Raw genomic sequence first — 22,740 nt, 5'->3', positions numbered from 1 at the left:
CACCAGGTCTGGAGGTGTGGCAAACAGCAAGGATTAGGACAAACTACAGCAAAATGACATAGACTTACAAGTAAAATGGACAAACAAATTGCAAAAGAAATTTGATAGCACAGATCAATCTGTGGGAGTACAGTACCTACAAGATGGCTTTTTAGAGCAACTCGTGGTTGAGCCCACTAGGGGATCAGCTATTCTGAATTGGGTGTTGTGCAATGAACCAGAATTGATTAGACTGCTTAATATAAAAGAATCCTGATGCACCATCAATAACTCACACTGAGACGTAAGGCGAGATATCGGCTTTTATTGACTGGAAGAAGGAACCAGGAGTGAGTGTCCATCATACTATGTCCTGGAGACTGAGGCCGAGCGTCAGGCCTCAGATCGCCTTTATACAGGGGCCTGTGGGAGGAGCCAAAGGAGCAGTCAGCAGGGGGCGTGTCCAGACAGGCACATAGTTCACCACAAATCCTTAGGGGAAAGTCATCATAATATGATCAAATTCAGCCTGAGATTTGAAAAGCTAAAGTCAGAAGTATCAGTACTACAGTAAAGTGAATTACAGAGGCATGAGAGAGGAGTTGGCCATAATTGATTAAAAGAGAACACTGGCAGGGAATATGGCAGAGCAGTAATGGCTGGAATTTCTGAAAGCAATTTGGAAGGCACAGTATCTTAAAGAGGATGATGATACAACTGTAGCTAACAAGAGAAGTCAGTCACAAAAGCCAAAGAGGGAGGATATAATAGAGCAAAAATTAGTGGAAGTTAGAGGATTGGGAAGCTTTTAAAAACTAACAGAAAGCAACTTAAAAAGTCATTAACATAAAGCTAGAATACGAAAGTAAGTGGGCCAATAATATTAAAGATACTGAAAATTTCTTCAGATACATAAAGTGTAAAAGAGATGAGTGTGGATATTGGACCACTGGAAGATGATGCTAGAGAGGTAGTAATGAGATGAACTGAGTAAGTATTTTGAGTCAGTCTTCACTGTGGAGGACACTAACAGTATAGTGGATTTTCCAGGCATCGAGGGTCATAGAATGTGTGAAGTTACCTACTACAAAGGATGTAGAAAATCTAGTAAAGAAAAGCTTACAAAGGTTCAAGAAACTAGGTACTGTTAGAACTCTGAAAAATTACAAGAGTGCCAGGAAGCAGCTCAAAAATGAAATTAGGAGAGCTAGCAGGGCCCATGAGAAGGTGTTCTACAAGTATGTGAAGAGTAACAGGACAAATCAAGAGCAATAGTGGAAATATGTGCATGGTGCTGGAGGAAGTAACAGAGTACTTAATGAATAGTTGCTTCAGTATTCACCAGTGAAAAGGATCTTGGCAATTATGGGGGTAACTTACAGCAGACTGAAATGCTTTGAGTGTATAGACATGAACAAAGAGGATGTACTAGACCTTTAGTTGCCAGGACCAGGTGAAATATACCCCAGGCTACTGTGGGAGGCGAGGGAGGAGATTGCTGAGCATCAATAGGGATGGGAGAAGTACCAGAGGATTGGAAGGCTGCAAATGTTGTTCACTTATTTGACAAAGGAAGCAGAGATAACCCAGGGAATTATAGACCAGTGAGTCTTACTTCAGTGGTGGGCAAGTTGTTGGAGAAGATCGTTGAGAGGCAGGATTTATGAGCAGACAGAATCTGATTAGGGATAGTCAGCATAGCTTTGTCAAGGGCAGGTCATGCCTTACGGACCTGACTGAATCTTTGAGGATGTAACAAAACACATTGATGAAGTGCAGTGATACACTGCAGTGGATGCAGTGTATATGGATTTCAGTTAGGTTCATTGAGAAAGTAATGAGGCATGGGATCACCTTGTTTTGTGGATCAAGAATTGGTTTGCCCAGAGAAGGCAAAGTGTGGTTGTAGATGGTTTGTATTCTGCATGGAGGATGGTGACCATTGGTGTTCTGCAGGGATCTGTTCTGGGACCCCTCCTCTTTGTGATTTTTATAAATGACCTGGATGAGGAAATAGGAGGGTGGATTAGTAAGCTTGCCGATGATACAAAAGATGTTGTTGTGGATAGTCTGGAGGGTTGTCAGAAGTTACAGTGCAACATTGATAGGATGCAGAACCGGGCTGAGAAGTGGCAAATGGAGTTCAACCTTGATAGGTGTGGTGGTTCTTTTCAGTAGGTCAAATATTAATGTTAAGGATTCTTGGCAGTATGGATGATCAGCAAGATCTTGGGGTCCTTGCCCATAGGACAGTCAAAGCTGCTATGCAGGTTGACAGTGTTGTCAAGTGAAGTGAAGTGGCAAATGGAGTTCAACCTTGATAGGTGTGGTGGTTCTTTTCAGTAGGTCAAATATTAATGTTAAGGATTCTTGGCAGTATGGATGATCAGCAAGATCTTGGGGTCCTTGCCCATAGGACAGTCAAAGCTGCTATGCAGGTTTTTAGTGTTGTTAAGAAGGTGTATGGTGTGTTGGCCTTCATCAACCGATGGATTGAATTCAAGACCCATGAGGTAATGTTACAGCTATACAAGATCTTAGTTAGCCTACACTTGGAGTACTGGGTTCAGTTCTGGTCACCTCACTACAAGAAGGATGTGGCTACTATAGAGAGTACAGAAGACATTTAACAAGGATGCTGCCTGGATTGGAGAGAATGCCTTATGAGAATAAGTTGAGTGAATTTGGCCTTTTCCCCTTGGAGCAACAGAGGATGAGAGGTGACATGATAGAGGTGTACAAGATGATGAGAGGCTATACCGTAAATCCAAAAGGTGATATAATGAATATTAATTGCCCAATAATAAAATCTAAAATTTGCTAATGCCAGTCCTCCATCATTTTTTAATTTTTGCAATAAAGATTTTTGCACTCTAGAACTTTTATTATTCCAAATGTATAACAGGATCATAGAATCTATTCTGTCAAAGAACGTTTTTGGGACAAAGGATGGAACCGCTTGAAATGTACATAAAAATTTCAGTAAAATTACCATTTTTATAGCATTTATTCGACCAATTAATGACATTGTCATAGGCGACCATTTGGAAAATGTTTGCTGTGTATATTCAATTAGAGGAAGGGAATTAAACTTACATAAGTCTTTAAAATTTTTAGTAATTTTAATACGAAGATAGTTAAAATAATTTTAGCAATATTAAAGATATTTGATTATAATAATCAGTGTAATTATTAATGAGAAATAATTCACTTTTATGAAAATTTAATTTATATCAGAAAAAATACAAAATTCTGTAAATATGGATAGCATAGAGGGAATAGATTTCCTAGGGTCTGAAATGTAAGTTAATAAATCATCTGTATATAACAAAACCTTATGTAGTTTATCCCCTCTCTTAATACCCTGAACAGAATTAGAGTCCCTAAGAGCAATAGCAAGTGGTTCTAAAGCCAAATTAAATAATAAAGGACTGAAAGGACAACCCTGACGGCTTCCTCTATATAGTCTAAAATAAGGAGATTTTTGATTATTAGTTATAACCGCAGCCATCAGGGCTTGATAAATCAGTTTGATCCATGAAATAAATCCCGGACCAAAATTAAACCTCTTCAAAACCTGGAACAAATAAGGCCATTCCACCCTGTCAAAACTTTTCTCTGCATCCAGAGACAGAATACATTCAGATTATTTAACTGAGGGAGAATAAATAATATTTAACAATCTTTGAATATTAAAATGTGAATACCTATTTTTAATAAATCCAGTTTGATCATTTGAGATAACAGTAGGCAAAATATTATCAAGTCTATTGGCTAAAATCTTAGAGAGAATTTTAAAATCCACATTCAGTAAGGAAATAGGTCTATAGGATGCACATTCAGTTAGATCTTTTCCTCTTTTAGGAATCAATGAAATTAACACCTCAAAAAGTTTTTGGAAGATACCCAGAGGATATAGAATCAGTGAAAGTTTGACAAAGATGTGGTGTACACATTTCATTGAAGGTCTTATAAAATTCCACTGTATATCCATCTGGTCCCAGAGCTTTCCCTAGTTTGCACAGAGAATATGGCCTTAGCCATTTCCTCTTGTTTAATAGGAGCATCTAGTCTACTAGTATCTTGGATTGAAATTTTAGGTATATTTAGTTTTTGCAAAAATCTGTTCATAATAATGCAGAGAATTCAGATTTATAAAAGATTGGAATGGAAATCCACAAGTATCTTATTAATTTCATAAGGGTCTGTTGTTTCAATTCTATCTGGTCTACGTATTTTCAAAATCTGTCTTCTGACCGTTTGCCTTTAACTGATTATCCAGCAGTTTACATGATTTATTACCATGTCTATAAAATAGACTTTTAGATTTAAAAATTTGCTGCTCAATGGGAAAGGTCAAAAGCAAATCATATTGTGTTTGAAGTTCAACCCTTTCCTTATATAGATCTTCAGTAGGTCTTACTGAATACACTTTATCTATCTAATTTTATTAGTAATCACTTTCCGCTTTGGTTTTACTTCTTAAAGCTGCTGAATATGAAATTATCTGTCCCCCTAAGAAAGGATTTCATTGACATTTGACATTGAAATTTCATTGAAATTTGACATTCCTTCAGTTGTATTAAGTTCGAAAAATATAGAAATTTGCTCCTTGATAAAACTAACAAAGGCTGGATCCTGTAACAATACGGGATTCAATCTCCACTGTGACAATTTCAAAACACTATCAGAGCGCTTCAGGGTTAATTTCACAGGTGCGTGATCTGACAGCACAATGATGTCATACGCACACTGAACAATGGAGCATAGCAACCGTGTATCTAACAGTGTCCTTCATGGTTAGAATTGGAGGAGAACTTGGTAAGGGGGTTTTCTTTGGTTTCTTTACTGGGGACTCCTCTTCCTTTTTTGCTCTCTAGGATAGGTAGACAAGGACTTAGTCCTATTGTTAAACATACATTAAAAATTTGGTTTCAGTTTCGCAGATTTTTTGACTTAAATAACTTTGTTCTCTCTAGAAATATCGATTTTAACTTATTTTTAAACAATCATTTCTGGATAAGGCCTTTTTAACATGGAAAACTAAAGGAATAAAAACTCTTTTAGATTTGTTTTTGGAGGACTGTTGAATGTCCTTTTCACAGTTAGTGGATAAATATGATATATCTAATGCACAATTTTTTAGATACTTACAAGTTAGGAATTTTTTTACGTGATTTCTTACCAAATTATCCATTTGTTCATCTACCAAATATGATAGATGCTATTTTTCAGCTCAAACCATTTCAAAAAAGGATTGGTAGCTATTATATATAAACAGTTAATGAATTCACGTATGATACCTAATGATAAGGTTAAACATGCTTGGGAAATGGAACTTCAGGACTCACTTTCAGATGATCAATGGAATAAAATTTATTATTTAGTTAACAATTCATCTATCTGCGCCCATCACTCCTTGATTTAGTTCAAGGTAGTGCACAGGGCACATATGTCAAAAGATAAACTTGCGCATATTTTTTCTAATATAAATCCCACCCGTGACAGATGCAACACTGAGGTGGCTACTCTAATTCATATGTTTTGGTCTTGTATAAAGTTAAATAATTTTTGGAGAAATGTTTTTAGAACATTATCAAAAGTCATAGGTCTGGACTTACAACCTAATTCACTTACGGCAATCTTTGGGATTACTCCAAAGGAAGCAGGAAGTGTTCCTGCTTCCGCTCAATGTGATAGCCTTTTCAACTTTATTGGCTAGGAGAGCTATTTTGTTGCATTGGAAGAATCCTACTGTTTCTTTCTGGCTCTCCTCCATCATGTCTTGACCAGAAGGATGTTTTCTTTTTTTTGTAATTTTATCCTCAAATGGACTGCCCAGTCGTTTTTTTTTTGTGTGTGTTAGGTTAGTTTAGTGAGGTTTTTTCTTCTTATAAATAAAAATTTTCTAGTCTTTTATTTGTATGAATTGTCAAGAGGAGTTGTGGTTCTCTGTTTATATATTCTAGCCTAATATTATATATGATTTTGACAGTATATATCCTTTTCTTTGTAAGTTTATTGTATTATGTATTTGATATAACTTCTCCTCTGATCTGTATCTATTCATATAATTTTTTTTAAATCAATTAAAAAAAGATTGAAATAAAAAATGATGAGAGTCTTCTTCCCAGGGTTGAAATGGCTAACACGAAGGGGTATAGTTTTAAGGTGCTTGGGAACAGGTACAGAGGAGATGTCAGTGGCAAGTTTTTCCACACATAGAGGAAGATACAAAAGGGTCTTTTAAGAGATTTTTAGATATAGTACATGGATCTTAGAAAAATAGAGGGCTATGTGGTAGGGTAATTCCAGACTGTTTCTAGAGTAGGTTACATGGTCGGCACAACAATGTGGGCCAAAGGACTTGTAATATGCTGTAGATTTCTATGTTCTAGAGAGAAGGTTCTTGGGAAACAAAGATCTGAAGGTGGATAAATCCCCTAGACCAGGTGGTCTACAGCCAAGGATTCTAAAAAAGATTTCTGAAAAGATCGTGAAAGAATTAGTAATGTCCTTTCAAGAATCATTACATTCTGGAATGGTTCTGGAAGATTGGAAAAATTGCAGATGTCACTCCATTCTTCAAGAAGGGCAGGGCAGAAGAAAGCAAACTATAGGCCAGTTAGTCTGACCTCAGTGGTTGGGAAGATGTTGGAGTTGATTATAAAGGCTGAGGTCTCAGGGTACTTGGAGGCACATGATAGAATAAGCCACAATCAGCATCGTTTCATCAAGGGGAAATCTTGCCTGACAAATCTGTTGGAATTCTATGAAGAAATAACAAGCAGGATAGACAAAGTGTACTTGGATTTTCAGAGGGACTTTTGACAAAGTGCCACACTTAAGGCTGCTTAACAAGCTATAAGCCCATAGTATTACAGGGAAGATTCTAACATGGATAAATCAGTGGCTGATAAGTGGGGGCAAAGAGTGGGAACAAAGGGGGCCTTTTTTTGCTTGGCTGCTGGTGACTAGTGGTATTCCACAGGGGTCTGTATTAGGACCAATTTTTTTACGCTATATGTCAATGATTTGAATGATGAAATTGATGTTTGTTGCAAAGTTTACATGCCATATGAGATACATGGAGAGGCAGGTAGTTGAGGAAGTAGAGAAGCTATGAAAGGAGTTATGATTAGGAGAATGGGCAAAGAAATAGCAGATGGAATACAGTGTCAGTAAGTGTACAGTCATGTTCTTTCATAGAAGGAAAGGGTTGACTTATTTTCTAAATGGAGAAAAATTATAAAAAACTGAGGTGTAAAGGGACTTGGGAGTCCTTAAAGGTTAGTGTGCAGGTTGAGTCTGTGGAGAAGAAGGCAAATGCATTGTTAGCATTCATTTTAAGAGGGCTAGAAGCAAGGTTGTAATGTTAAGAATTTATGAAGAACTGGTAAAGTCTCACTTGGAGTATTGCGAACAGGTTTGGGCCCCTTATCTCAGAAAGGATGTTCAGAGATTGGAGAGGGTTCAAAGTAGGCTCACAGAAACGATTCCAGGATTGAATGGCTTGCCATGCGAAGAGTGTTTGATGGTTCTCAGCTTGTATTCACTAGAATTCAAAAAAATGAGGAGTGACCTAATTGAAACCTGTCCAATCATGAAAGGTATCGATAAAATGGATATGGAGAGGATGTTCTCTATGGTGGGAGAATCAAAGCCAGAGGACACAGCCTTAGTATAGAGGGGTGTCCTTTTAGTACAGAAATGAAGAAGAATTTCTTTAGCTAGAGAATGGTGAATCTGTGGAATTCTGTGCCACAGGCAGCAGTGGAGGCCAAGTCTTTATGTATATTCAAGGCAGAAGTTCACTGAGTCTTGATTGGTCAGGGCATCGAGAGATATGGGGAGAAGGCAGGAGACTGGGGTTGATTGGAAAATTGGATCAGCCATGATGAAATGGCAGAACAGACTTGAAGGGTTGAATGGCCTTGTTATGAATGTGCAGCAACTCTGAGGGGCCGAAGGGTACAAAGTCGCCGCCTCCTTTTTGAGAATCACAAGATCACTATTAATTCGGGTCTGGGACCCAGGAAATGAGAGAGACACACGCAGAATCCACAAGGTTTGGAATGTGTCCTGGCCTCAGCGAAACAAAACCACTGATAATGGCTATTGTCTCTTGGAGACGGAATTGTGTATTGAGTACTGTACTATTCATTGAAGCCCCTCAGGGGACAACCAGAGTGGGCTGGTTGAGGGATTGCATCATCCCAACCTGATTGACATCTGAGACCCCGTGAGTAAGGATAAAAGAGGGTCTGGGGAACAACCCCTTCAGACGCACCAGGAGAAACACTAGAAATCCCGTGACAGCGTTTAATAGCGACAGCTGGTGGGGGCTCGTGTGCGTCCTTCCCTTGCCTGGGTTGGCAGGCTCACCATGGAAGAACGGCTTAGCTAAAGGAGAGGCCACAAGTGAACGGCCACACCAACGGGATTCCTGACGGATCGAAATCATAAAAGGAAAGCCGACAAGTTTTTCTCCCAAAACTCCCTCTCTCCAACCATTGCAACCCAGTGGTCCCCAAAGGCTGCAGCCTGCATGAACTGAGTGAACTTTCTATTTCCATCAGACAATACATTATCCCCTAGACAACGATAGAGCTTATTTCTTATTATTATTATACCCACATTTTTAGATTTAGTATTGACGACATATATTATCTGTATATTTGCATTGATATTATTTTTGTGTATTTTTACTAATAATACTGTTAAAAATAGCATCATCAGACTTCAACAGACCTCTCCATCTTTGCTGGTAAGTGACCCAGTTACGGGGTTCGTAACAGCCTAAACCTGCTTCTGTATCTTATGGTCTAAATGTGAGGCAACGCATTCTTTTTTAAGTGTAGTTTTCTTTTCAAGATAGGACATATTGAGAAAGTAGTTACAATACAGAGGATACTGGGCTTTGTAAATAAAGTTGGGCACAAAACCTGGAAATATTGCTAAACTGCTATAAAACCAACCAGTTAGAGTTCCATATTTAGTTTTGATCAAACTTCACAAAGGATATAAAGTTCTTTGACAGGTTATAGGGAAGGTTTAACAGAATGGTCCAAGGGGAAAAAAAATCATTCTTAGGATGAGTAATCTTTATCTACAAGTTGGAAAAACTGAAATGATTTCCTCTGAAGCAAAGGAAGATTAGGGTAGATTTCACAGAGGTGTAGTAAACAACCCAAGAAAAACTGTTCCCATTGACCAGTAGTACATTACATAATGGGGAACAATGTTAAATTTTAAGTCAAGAAAAAAAAAGGATGCAAAAATGAACTCTTTAAAAACAGCAAATAGTAATGAGCTGGAACTTCCTGCCAATAAGGATGGTGATTAGAGAGACTGGCATTAATTTCAAAGTGAAACTGGACATTCATGAAGGAAATAAACTGGCAAGATTGGGGGATAAAGAGAGTGAACAGACTGCTCTGCAGAGAGCTGGTAAAAACCCCAATGTCCAAAAAGAACCCCCCCCCCCCACCACACACAAGCATGGTGTCATACAAAATAACTGTACACAGATTAAAGAGAGTTTTATTGTACAAGCTGTCAATATCTGTCAGGAGCTAATCAAGTTACAGCAACAAGATTCCAAGTTAGTTAATTAATATTTAACAAACAATGGTGTAACTATTTGGAAAAGCTCAGTTCCAGTTTGTGGCACTTGACTTATTCTACTTACCATTATATTGAAGCCAATCTCTCGCAACCTATTCAGGTAAAACCTCCTATCCAGTTCACTTTTACCAATACCAGCATCACATTTTCTCGTCACTAAAACAAATTCAACTTTAACCTGAAAGACAAGGACATCCACTAAATGGAGAATGTCAATTGAACATAAAACATTTCTTCCTGCAGGACTAAAACTCAAATTAATGCAAGCTTCATTTATCTGGGTGTCATAAAGAGAAGCAATGGGAAAGAACTTAATGCCACATCTGTGTTACCCAGGAGAATCTGATTAAAAATAGGCAACACACACAAAATGCTGGAGGAACTCACCATTCCCCATCCCTTTTCCCCTCTCTTACCTTATCTCCTTGCCTGCCCATCAAATTCCTCTAGTACTCCTCTCCCTTTTTCTTTCTTCCATGGCCATCTGCCTCCTCCTGTTACATTCTCCATTCTCCAGCCCTGTAGCTCTTTCATCAATCAACTTACTAGCTCTTTACTTCATCTCTCCTCCCAGTTTCACCTATTGCTTTGTGTTTCTCTCTCTCCTCTCATCCCACCTTTTAAATCTACTCATCTTTTTTCCTTTACTAAAGAGACAACTGTACTCTTTTTCACAGATGCTGCTTGGCCTGCCGAGTTCCTCCAGCATTTTGTGTGTGTTGCTTGGATTTCCAGCATCTGCAGATTTTCTTGTTTGTGATCTGATAAAGCACGGGAAGTTTTTAAGAATCAACTCAAACCTGATCTTAGAACATCTACTGCAGGGGCTGCTGATTTTTCAGTAATATTTGTTATTGGATGTAAGTTTGAACAATACAGATGACTTTCTTTCTAACTTGTCCAGCACCTGACAGAAGCACTTAGCGGATGAGCTTAGAGCGTGGATTAGTACTTGGAGCTATGATGTTGTGGCCATTACAGAGACTTGGATGGCTCAGGGGCAAGAACGACTAGAGTGCAAGGCTTTAGATGTTTCAGAAAGGACAGGGAGGTAGGCAAAAGAGGTGAGGGCGTAGCACTGCTGATCAGTAGTGTCACGGCTGCAGAAAAGGTGGAAGTCATGGAGGGATTGTTCACTGAGTCTCAGTGGGTGGAATTCAGGAACAGCAAGGGGTCAATAACTCCACTGGGTTTTTTTTATATATATAGACCGCCCAATAATAACAGGGACGTTGAGGAGCAGATAGGGAGACAGATTCTGGAAAAATGCAATAAATACAAATACTTTATTGTCACCAAACAATTGATACCAGAGTGTATAATCATCACAGTGATGTTTGTTTCTGCACTTCATGCTCCCTGAAATACAAATCTAAGTAAATACAATAAAAATTTTAATTATAAATCATAATTAGAAAATAGAAAAGGGAAAGTACGGTAGTGCAAGTCAGGTCCAGATATTTGGAAGATACGGCCCAGATCCAGGTCAGGATCTGTTCGGCAGTCTTATCACAGTTGGAAAGAAGCTGTTCCCAAATCTGGCCGCACGTATCTTCATGCTCCTGAACCTCCTACCGGAGGGAAGTGGGACAAAAAGTGTGTTGGCTGGGTGGGACTTATCCTTAATTATCCTGGCAGCATTGCCCCGACAGTGTGTGGTGTAAAGTGAGTCCAAGGATGGAAGATTGGTTTGTATGATGTGCTGGGTTAGGTTCACGATCTTCTGCAGCTTCTTCCAGTCTCGCACAGGACAACTTCCATACCAGGTTGTGATGCACCCTAGAAGAATGCTTTCTACGGTGCACCTATAAAAATGAGTGAGGGTTTTAGGGGACAGGCCAAATTTCTTCAGCTTTCTCAGGAAGTAAAGGCACTGGTGGGCCTTCTTGGCAGTGGACTCTACTTGGTTAGACCAAGTCAGGTCATTTGTGATATTCACCCCGAGGAACTTAAAGCTTTTGGCCTGTTCCACCTGCGCACCACTGATTTAGATGGGGTCTTGCAATCCACTACTCCTTCTGAAGTCAACAACCAATTCCTTCGTCTTGCTGACGTTGAGGGATAGGTTATTGTCTTCACACCATGCAAACAAGTTCTTAAATTCCTCTCTGTACTCAGACTCATCATTACCCAAGATGCGGCCTACAATTGTGGTGTCATCAGCAAACTTAAATATTGAGTTCGATGGAAACTTGGCTACACAATCATGGATGTACAGTGAGTACAGCAGGGGGCTGAGTACACAGCCTTGTGGGGCACCAGTGCTCAGAGTGATTGTAGAGGAGAGCTTGTCCCCTATCTTTACAGCCTGGGTCCTGTCTGTGAGGAAGTTGAAGATCCAGCTGCAGATCTGAGTGCAAAAACCCAGGTTCTGGAGCTTAGGAATCAGTTTATTTGGAATGATGGTATTAAAGGCAGAGCTATATTCGATGAAAAGGAGCCTTACATATGCGTCTTTATTCTCCAGGTGTTCTAAGGAGGAATGTAGTACCAGAGAGATGGCATCTGCCGTTGACCTGTTGCTCCGGTAGGCGAATTGCAAAGCGTCGAGGTTGACCGGTAAGTTATGGCTGATGTGTGCCATAACCAATCGCTTGAAGCACTTCATAGCAATCGATGTTAGAGCCACAGGTCGGTAGTCATTCAGGCATGCCACAATTGCTTTTCTTCGGCACCGGGATTATTGTTGCCTTCTTAAAACACGAGGGTGTTGTGGTGGGAGATTTTAATTTCCCTAATATTGATTGGCATCTCCTTAGAGCAAGGGGTTTAGATGGTGTGCAGCTTATTAGGTGTGTTCAGGAAAGTTTATTGACACAATATGTAGATAAGTCTACAAGAGGAGAGGATGTACTTGGTCTGGTATTGGGAAATGAACCTGGTCAGGTGTCAGCTTCTCTCAGTGGGAGAGCATTTTGGAGATAGTGATCACAATTCTATCTCCTCTACCAGAGTAATAGGAACAGACAAATCAGGAAAGCATTTAATTGGAGTAAGGTGAAATATGAAGCTATCAGGCAGGGACTTGGAAGCATAATTTGGGAACAGACATTCTCAGGGAAATGTACAGCAGAACTGTGGCAAATATTCAGAGAATATTTGTGTGGTGTTCTGCACAGGTACATTCCAATGAGACAAGGAAAGAATGGTAGTATACAGGAACAATAGTGTACAAACGCTGTTGAAAATCCAGTTAAGAAGCTTATGAAAGGTTCAAAAGACTAGGTAATGATAGAGATCTAGAATTATAAGGCTAGCAGGAAGAAGCTTAAGAATGAAATTAGGAGAGCCAGAAGGGGCCGTGAAAAGGCCTTGGCGAGCACGACTAAGGAAAACTCCAAGGCATTCGACAAGTATGTGAAGAGCAAGAAGATAGGACATGAGAGAATAGGACCAATCAAGTTTGACAGTGGAAAAGTGTGTATGGAACTGGAAGAGATTGTGGAGGTACTTAATGAATACTTTGCTTCAGTATTCCCTATGGAAAAGGACCTTAGCAATTATAGGGATGACTGGCAGCAGACTGAAAAGCTTGAGCAAATAGACATTAAGAAAGAGGATGTGCCGGAGCTATTGGAAAACATCAAGTTGGGTAAGTCACTGGGACCCGACAAGATATACCCCAGGCTACTGTGGGAGGCAAGGGATATTATTGTGCCTCTGGCAATGATCTCTGCATCATCAATAGGGACAGGAGAGGTTCTGGAGGATTGGAGGGTTGCAGATGTTGTTCCTTTATTCAAGAAAGGGAGTAGTTAGCCCAGGAAATTATAGACCAGTGAGTCTTACCTCAGTGGTTGGTAAGTTGATGGAGAAGATACTGAGAGGCAGGACTTATGAACATTTGGAGAGGCATAATATGATTAGGTATAGTCAGCATGGCTTTGTCAAAGGCAGGCCATGCCTTATGAGCTTGATTAAATTTTTGTTGAGGATGTGACTAAACACATTGATGAAGGTACAGCAGTAGATGTAGGATTTCAGCAAGGCATTTGATAAGGTACCCTATGCAAGGCTTATTGAGAAAGTGAGGAGGCCCGAGGTCCAAGTGGATCCAGAATTGGCTTGCCCACAGAAGGCAAAGAGTGGTTGTAGACAGGTCATATTCTGCATGGAGTTTGGTGACCAGTAGTGTGCCTCAGGAATCTGTTCTGGGACCTTTTCTCCTTGTGATTTTTGCAATGACCTGGATGAGGAAGTGGAGGGATGAGTTAGTAAATTTGCTGATGACACGAAGGTTGGGGGTGTTGTGAATAGTGTGGAGGGCTGTCAGAGGTTACAGCTGGACATTAACAGGATGCAAAACTGGGCTGAGAAGTGGCAAATGGAATTCAACCCATTTAAGTCTGAAGTGGTTCATTCTGATAGGTCAAATATGATGGCAGAATATAGTATTAATGGTAAGACTCTTGGCAGTGTGGAGGATTAAAGAGATCTTGGGGTTGTGATCATAGAACACTCAAATCTGCTGCACAGGTTGACTCTGTGGTTAAGAAGGCATACAGTGCATTGGCTTTCATCAACCATGGGATTGAATTCAAGAGCCGAGAGGTAATGTTACAGCTGTATAGAACCCTGTTCAGACCCCACTTGAAGTACTGTGCTCAGTTCTGGTTACCTCACTACAGGGAGGATGTGGAAACTATAGAAAGTGTGCAGAGGAGATTTATAAGGATGTTGCCTGGATTGGGGAGCATGCCTTATGAGAACAGATTCTGAAGGCCTTTGACAAGGTGCTGCACATGAGGCTGCTTAGCAAGATAAGTGCCCATGGAATTACAGGGAAGTTACTAGCACAGGTGAAGCATTGGCTGTCTGGCAGAAAACAGAGTAGGAATAAAGGGATCCTATTTTGGCTGGCTGCCAGTTACCAGTGGAGTTCCACAGGGGTCGGTGTTGGGACCACTGCATTTTACGTTGTACGTCAACAATTTGGACTATGGTATTAATGGATTTCTGGCTAAATTTGCCGATGATACAAAGATAGGTGGAGGAGTGGGTAGTGTTAAGGAAACAGAAAGCCTGCGGAGAGACTTAGATAGTTTAAGGGACTAGGCAAAGAAGTGACAAATGAAATACAATGTTGGAAAGTGTATGGTCATGCACTTTGGTGGAAGAAATAAATGGGCAGAGAATTCAAAATGCAAAGGGACTTGGGAGTCCTTGTGCAAGATATCCTAAAGGTTATCCTCCAGGTTGAGTCGGTTGTGAAGGTGGCGAATGCAACACTGGCATTCATTTCTAGAGGTACAGAATATAAGAGCAGGGATGTGATGTTGAGGCTCTATAAGGCACCTGTGAGACCACTATTGGAGTACTGTGTGCAGTTTTGGGCTCCTTATTTTAGAAAGGATATAATGACATTGGAGAGGGTTCAGAGAAGATTCACAAGAATGATTCCACGAATTAAAGTGTTACCATATGAGTAATGTCTGACAGCTCTTGAGCTGTATTCCCTGGAGTTCAGGAGAATAAGGGGGGATCTCATAGAAACATTCCAAATGTTAAAAGGCCTGAACAGATTAGATATGGCAAAGTTATTTCCCATTGTATGGGATTCTAGGACAGGAAAGCACAGCTTTTGGATTGAAGGTCGTCCATTTAGAACTGAGGTGTGGAAAAATTACTTTAGTCATTAATCTGGGGAATTTGTTACCATGAGAGGCTGTGGAGGCCGAGTCATTGGGTGTATTTAAGGCAGAGATAGATAGGTTCTTGATTAGCCAGGGCATCAAAGGGTATGGGATGAAGACAGGGGAGTGGGGAAGACTGGAAGTATTGGATCAGCCCATGGCTGAATGGCAGAGCAGTCTCAATGGGCCAAATGGCCTACTTCTGCTCCTATATCTTACAGTCTTATGGTGAATGACCTTTTTTCCTTGAAGCAATAGAGGATGAGAGGTGACCTGATAAGAGGTGTATAAGATGATGAGAGGCATTGATTGTGTGGATAGTCAGAGGCTTTTTCCCCCAGGGCTGAAACGTTTAACATGTGTTAAGCACAGTTTTAAGGGGCTTGGAAGTAGGTACAGAGGGAATGTCAGGGGTAAGGTTTTTTTTGTTTACACAGAGTGTGGTGAGTGCGTTTAATGGGCTACCACCGACTGTGATGGAGGTGGATACAATAGGATCTTTTAAGAGGATCCTGGATAGGTACATGGAGCTTAGAAAAACAGAGGGCTAGAGGTAACCCTAAGTAATTTCTAAAGTAAGTACGTTTGGCACAGCATTGTGGGCCAAAGGGCCTGCTGTAGGTTTTCCATGTTTTTATGAAATTACACTGTGCTACATCTAATCTAATCCAATTTAAAGAAATTGCCCAGAATAGGTTTTGTATCCAAGCTTCCTGAATATCAAGGATAAATGTATATCATGCACAGGCATGGAAGAGCCTTTTAATACTGTCATTGAGAGATGGATGTTCCATGCATACCTTCACCGCAATGCGATGCCAACAATGACAATATGTACCTCAGGAATCCAAAACCCAGAGAGCAGATGAGCTCCGCAGACTCAAGGCTATACAAAATATTTGAAATGCATTGTGCTGTAAAGAGCATCAAAACTTGAATTTGGATCTTCATATCATATTCTGGCTCACATGCACACAATCCTCTGAACTAAATAAAATACCTGAAGCAGTAAAAACTTTCATCTGTCAATACCATCATAGTCAGCACAGAGTGTGGAGACTTTTTTTGGATTTTTATCTAATATCAAGGTTTATTTTGGAAAGATCCTTGCATCCTGTTTTTAGGCCCAGTGACTTGCCTTCTAAAGTGATCCTTTACCTATCTCTGTTATTTCTCAACTATCAGTAGCCCATTTAATCACACAGAAAAATGAACTTTATCCATCAGCCAATGTGCTCAGATCCAATACAATCAATAGCATGAAACAATGATTCACTGTTTTCACTTCAACTCTTACCTGATGGCAACAGATGCTCTACCATCTGCATAATGAACTATAAACTTGCTGCACTTACAACTCCACTGGCTGATAAATTATAGAAATTAATCAGCCAATTGGAGAACTGGCAGGCAAGCTATTAGTTTTTAAAGACCCAGAAAAATTAAAAATAAAGTGTCACAGGGGGACGTGGAGACTGGACCCAAATGCAGGACGCAGGCACTGAAGTACTAGGGGCAGGACAGGAACAACTAAAGGATAGAACAAGGTGGGGAGACTGTGGCATGCAAAGGTGATCCTGGGGTTCAGAGAGTTCATGGCGAAGGCAGGACCTTGGCTAGGCTAAAGGATGGGTCTATGGGACAAGGAATGCTGGGAGGATAGCTCCCTGGGCAGGCCACATTACTTCTGGGCAGGGCCCGGCCTCCCAGGCAGGAACACAGGGGCCTGGGCAGGTCGCAGGGCACTTGGGCAGGATGCGGGACACAAACTGTCAGAAGCGAGGGGTAGAAAAGGGTCAGATTCCTCAGGGCGGGCCACATAGCTCCTGAGCAGGGCTGCCTCCCAGGGTAAAACACGGGGGCCTGGGCAAGACGAGGAGCACCTGGGCAGGTTGCGGGGCACAACCCATCAGAAGAGAGGGGTAGGAAAGTGTCAGAGTCCCCCGCCAAGCAACGGCAGTCCGGCCTGCTTACCTGACAGATGCAATGGATTGGAAGGGAACTCGGTCCAGGGTGACTACAAGAACGGACTTACAGAACTAGATGATTAACAGTGGGTACTCCAAGCCGGGGTCAAAACAGGATAGCCAGGCGAACAGCGCGAACAAAGCAAACCAGATGGAACAGCGGGTATAAGAGAAACAGGACAACCCCCCAACTAGACTTAATCCCAGAGCCCCTTATATACACCTGCCAGCTGACAGGTCTCAGGTGCAACTCTTTAAGCCAAGATGATCCTAGTTGGGCTTAAGGGTGAAAGGAGGGACGGCTACAAGACCCAGAGTCCGGAGTCCGTGGACCAGATCAAGACCCGGAGTGTGGGCTCCAGACCAGACCATAACATAAAGATTGTAAAACCACACAACAAACCATTGGAACCAAACATTCTAATTAAAGAAAAAATGTTTGCCATTCTATTCTATCACCAGTGTTCTTTAGTTGAGGAAATTCACTTCTCCTAAAATAATTTCTGTAACAAGCGGTTTAATCTATTTAGATAGCAACATTTTTATTCATTTATAATAACGAAATCCACAGGGTATGTAGATACCTTTAGGGAATCACAAACATTTTGCAAACAGATGACAGCTTTGATGAACTATCTTTTACCCTATTTCTACTGAATAGAGCAACAAGAGATAGTTTTCAGCTTGGTCCAAGCCAACCCCAATATGGAAAAATTTAGTTAAAAATAGATTAGAAGAAACACACACACACACAAAACATTGGCAGAAATCTGCAGGTTAGGCAGCATCCATGGAGAATCACAATCAACATTTCAGGCCAAACCCTTCTTCTGGACTAAGAAGGGGAAAATGCCAGAATAAAAAGATGAGGAGAGGGAAAGAGGCAAGCTGGAAAGTGATAAGTAAAGCAAAGTAGATGGGAAAGGTCAAGGGTTGGAAAAGAAAGAACCTGGTTGGAAAGGATAGCAGACCAAAGGTGTAAGAGAAGGGGGGGGTACCCTGGGGAAGTAACAGGCAGATTAAAAAAAGCAAAAAGTCAGAGTGGGGAATGGGGGAAGGGGTGTAGAAGAATGGTAGAAGAATTTGGTCATCAGAAGATATCGATATTCTTGCCATCAAGTTGGAGGATATCAAGAAAGAATATAAGGTGTTGCTCCTCCACCCTGAGGGAGGACTAACACATTGGAACAGGAATCAGAATTATAATGTTTAGCCACTGGGAAGTCCTGCTTATGGTGAATGATGCAGAGGTGCTTGATGAAGCATTCCCCCAATTTACAACGGGTTTCGCCAATGTAGAGAAGACCGCATCAGGAGCACCAGACAACACTCAACCCCAGCAGATTCACAGGGGAAGTGTTGCCTGGAGAGAGATTAGTGGGGAGAGACAAATGGTCAAAGGATTGGTGGTCGGAGCAATCCCTGTGGAAAAGAGTTGGGGGGGGGGGGGGAGAGAAAAGATATGCTTAGCGATAGGATTCTTTTGGAGATGATAGAAGTGGTGGCGGATAATGTGTTGTTTGCAGAGGCTGATGGGGTGGTAGCCAAGGACAAAAGGGACAATCACTATTAAGGTGGAAGGAAGATGGGGTGAATGCAGATATGTAAGAAATGGAGGAGATACAGGCAAGGGCAGCATCAACAGTAGAGAGGGAGAGACCCTGTTCTTTAAAGGAGTCCCGGAACAGAATGTCATATCCTGGGAATAGATGCAATGGAGGCAAAGAAACTGAGAAAAGGGAATACCATTTTAATATAAGAGATAGAGTGGGAAGAAGTATAGTTCAAATAACTATGGGAATCAGTAGGTTTATAAAAGATATCAGTTGATAGTTTGTCTCCAGAAAAGGACCAAGTATCTAATGGATTTCCCACATCTACAGACTTTCTCATGTAGAAGAAACATACAATTTTTTGCTATGTTTTAACATACACACCTGAAATTACTTATTGTAGAATTTCAAACAAATACCTTTCCCAAAAGAAAGTTTTAAATGGGTGCTTAACCCACCACAGAATTTGTGGAATCAGAGAACAAACTAATAAAATGACATTACCAAAGCATTTGCATCTTCAGGCATTAGATAATCTTCTTCATTGTCAGTTACATGAAAAATCTGAACATTCTGTAATAAAGGAATTAATTAGTTACATTATACTCTAAAAATGACACCATCATATAAATCATTTAGCTAAATCACAATGGACAAATGGAAAGCCCAACAAAAAGAACAGGACAGGCAGGTAATTGAAGTAGAAAGTTGTATCAAGCAACATTTTAACTGATGAAGGTTGTCTGTTAAGGAGGCCAACGCCTAATTGGTGGGGTAATGTTCAAATACTGTGAGTTGACAATACCATATATGACATATACCAGTAGCGTTATATAGAAAGAGCCTGAAGCATTGTTGAGGATCCCTACTATCAATCTCACAATCTCTTCGACCCACTACTGTCAGGGAGGAGATACATGAGTGTCAAGATTAGGACTGCCAAACTGGTTAATATCTTCCCCAGGCTGTGAGACTAATGAATACCATGCCACCACTAATATCTCATCTTTAGGACAGTGAGCTGTCACTGTACTGTTTGTCTGTGCTACACACTAAACATGCATTTTGAATTACATTTTATCAACTCATTTGTGGTAATATTTTGTTTTATGTGCTATGTGACAAGTGTATTGTGATATCAAGACCAACACTTTTGGTCTATGAATCTGAAGTTCACCTCCCCTCCATGCTACACGGAGTGGAATCATGGACAACATACAGTAGGCACACAAAATCCCTAGAAACTTACCAAAGGTGCCTCAAAGATTCTGAGAGTTAGCTGGAAGAACAGACCTACTAACTCCAGCATTCTGGAGGGTGCTAACATTAACTCCATAGCCACAATCGTGACTCAACATCATCCACATACCCGACTCCAGCCCCCCCCCCCCCAAAAAGAACTCCTGTTCGGCCAACTCAGGGATGCAAAGCGCCCTCCAGAAGGGCAGAAAAGCGGTTCATGGATAATATCAAGAGTCACCTCAGGAACCTGAATGGATGGAAGAAGTTAACAGATATGGAAAGCTGGAGGACTATCAAAGGGGGACTGTGCAGCTCTCGAAGAATATACCTCCACTATGCCGCTGAGATTAAGCGGCTTCAACGTCAAGGGCGACTGGGAAATATTCTGCTTGGTTGGCCCGCAGCCAACACTATCAACATTGAAAAGGATTAAAATGGAACCAAGATTCAGGAAGTACCAATATTCTTCTATAGTTCACCTACTTCCCTCTTTAAAAAAAGTACCAGATAATTTAAGAAAAGCGTCAGTTTTAAAGAACGACTTTCATGCAATCGAAAATGAAGGAGGAAGATGAAATCTCTAGTGAAATTGCAAAACTGGAAACTCCAACTTTATCAGTCATTATTTCCTTAGCCGGAGAAAAAAATGTAACAGTAGAAATTTCCAAAACGTAAAACTCTTATTACTAGAGATACCTGCAACAATGTCGCGTATTCGCCTATTAATATTAGTTTTCGTGCAATTGCAAAAAAAATCAAGTAACTATCACGTGAAAGATATTTTCTCCAACACACACCCCCACCCATGATCTTCCCCTAATCAGCGCAACGGTGCAGATTGAGGCGGCAAGAGACCCAATTGCGGTGGATAAGGGGAGATGGCGATCCGCTCGGCGATGGACCTACTTCACCGGTGAGTGAAGCAACCATTCGTCGATCCAGCCACCACGCCATCGGATAATTACTTGGTGCACTCAGCAGTCGAACAATTTATTCCCTCGGTAATATAGATTTCTCCAATACAACTGTTCAACCTTGGAGCTCCTAATTCAATTTTGCAGCCAGCTGTCATCCGCGAACACTTAACGCATAGTTTAAGCAAACAGTTTTGTGTTTTCCCTCCTCGGCTGACAAGTCTATCACCGTGTTTTAACTTTGGTCATACTTAACAATTCATAAGAACTGTTACGATAGCAAAACGGATCCGTATACACACTACGGTGTTCTTTTCCTTTGCCTGCCTTTGAATCGTCTCCACCGTCTGCTGAGCTATCTTGTTGAGCCGCCTGGCCTTTCTGAACGCGGCCTCGGTTCCCCTCTTGATTCTGAACTTGAACTCTGTTCCAAGTCCTGGCTGAAAACTGGTCCCCGGTCTTTCCGGGGAGCCCTGCCCCGGCCCGGGCCCCGACCCCTCTTCAAGGCAATGCCCTTCCTCAGCCGAAAGCATCGCCGCGATTGCAAGGCGGGCGGGAGCGCACCGCCCTCAGTCCGCCGCGCATGCGCGTCGCTTGCGGCGAGCACGTGCCGCGGACGGCCCCGCGCGGCGGGCGGGAGCGAAGTCCCCGAGCGGTTTGGGGAGCACGCGCAGAGCGGATGGAGGATGAGGTGAGAGATACGATCAGGATTTGGGGAGGACACCGAGAGAAGTGTTACGTATTCAGGCAACAATAAATATATGAGTTAGGCAAGGGTTTATATAACAAATAACACATTTATTAAACACTGTAAACAAACCCCCCCAAAAGTAAACAAACACTAACGTAGCCGGAAGTCAGCTGCTGTGCAGCAGCTTAAACAGTTCTTAAAGCTATGTTGCAAAAACAGTTCTTTAAAGTAGGATTGCCACAAGTTCGAAATGCTCACAGTCCATTTAAGGGAGAGACTTTTTAAGACGATTTAGTTTCTCTTTCACGTCGTTTTGCTTCGATCCCCAAAGTCGAACTTTTCCCACGAAGAATTTACGAAACATAACGGCTTAAAGGCACTGACCTTTCCTTTATCACACTGTCCTCAATCTTTTCTGCAATCCCGCAGAGGTTAACACGAGAACAGTCAATGAATTCCTTCCGAATAAGGATTAAACAAGGTCGAACCCGTTTCACCGTCGAAATAGATTCTCCTCGATCTTTAACTCCCAAACTCCGATCTTCACTCTCCACTGATTCTCAACTAGCAGTATTGTAAAGAAACTGCTGGCAATGACCTTTTAAACTTTAGGCATTAGATAAAACTTCATCTTTCAACTAAACTGCATCATCACATTAGATCACACAGTGGCATGAAGTCAACATGGCAAATCCCGCCACGAACTGCCCCTCCTCACAGGGTGGGGTCCTCCTTTTATACCCTGTAAAAAAAAAACCTGTCACATGATGTCTACTGGTGGGAAAATGACATCACCACCATCACAAGACCATTACCTCAAGTCCAGTATAGCTTCAACCCCAGTCACATGACAAGGATACCACTGTCACGTGTCACGAGTACGTAACAGAAATGGAGAATTTGCCGAGGGGATGGGAAGAATATAGAGGTGAAGGGTGTGTTGATATGGGCTAGATTGTGGAATTAGAGAGACAAGGAGAAAAGGGTGTGAGAGATAAGTGTGGGAGAGAGAGTAGGGTAAGGTAAGATAGAAAGGGGCAGAATGAGATTTGGGATTCAGGAGTGGTGAAAGAAAAGTAGAAAAAATAATAGGCTTGCCACATGGAGAAAATTATACAAATATTCAGTTTTCCA

At 41.2% G+C, this 22,740-nt stretch overlaps 1 protein-coding gene across 1 annotated transcript in view; it reads right to left on the bottom strand.

Annotated features, from left to right (window-relative positions):
* The window catches only part of LOC132397174 (anoctamin-9-like), a 136,451-nt gene extending 114,952 nt beyond the window's left edge, over positions 1 to 21,499 (bottom strand). The window contains exons 1-3 of the mRNA XM_059975578.1: positions 21,218 to 21,499; positions 19,264 to 19,332; positions 9,671 to 9,784 (exon numbers count right to left, since the gene is read on the bottom strand). Coding sequence (XP_059831561.1) covers positions 9,671 to 9,784; positions 19,264 to 19,332; positions 21,218 to 21,448 — 414 coding nt within the window. The 5' untranslated portion in view covers positions 21,449 to 21,499. The remainder of the gene's footprint in view (positions 1 to 9,670; positions 9,785 to 19,263; positions 19,333 to 21,217) is intronic.
* Between the last annotated feature and the right edge of the window lie 1,241 nt (positions 21,500 to 22,740).

The sequence above is a fragment of the Hypanus sabinus genome, chromosome 7, assembly GCF_030144855.1.
Source record: "Hypanus sabinus isolate sHypSab1 chromosome 7, sHypSab1.hap1, whole genome shotgun sequence".
Taxonomy (NCBI): Eukaryota; Metazoa; Chordata; class Chondrichthyes; order Myliobatiformes; family Dasyatidae; genus Hypanus; species Hypanus sabinus.
The sequence above is the reverse complement of the archived record's forward strand: the minus strand, read 5'-3'. Positions and strand labels throughout refer to the sequence as shown.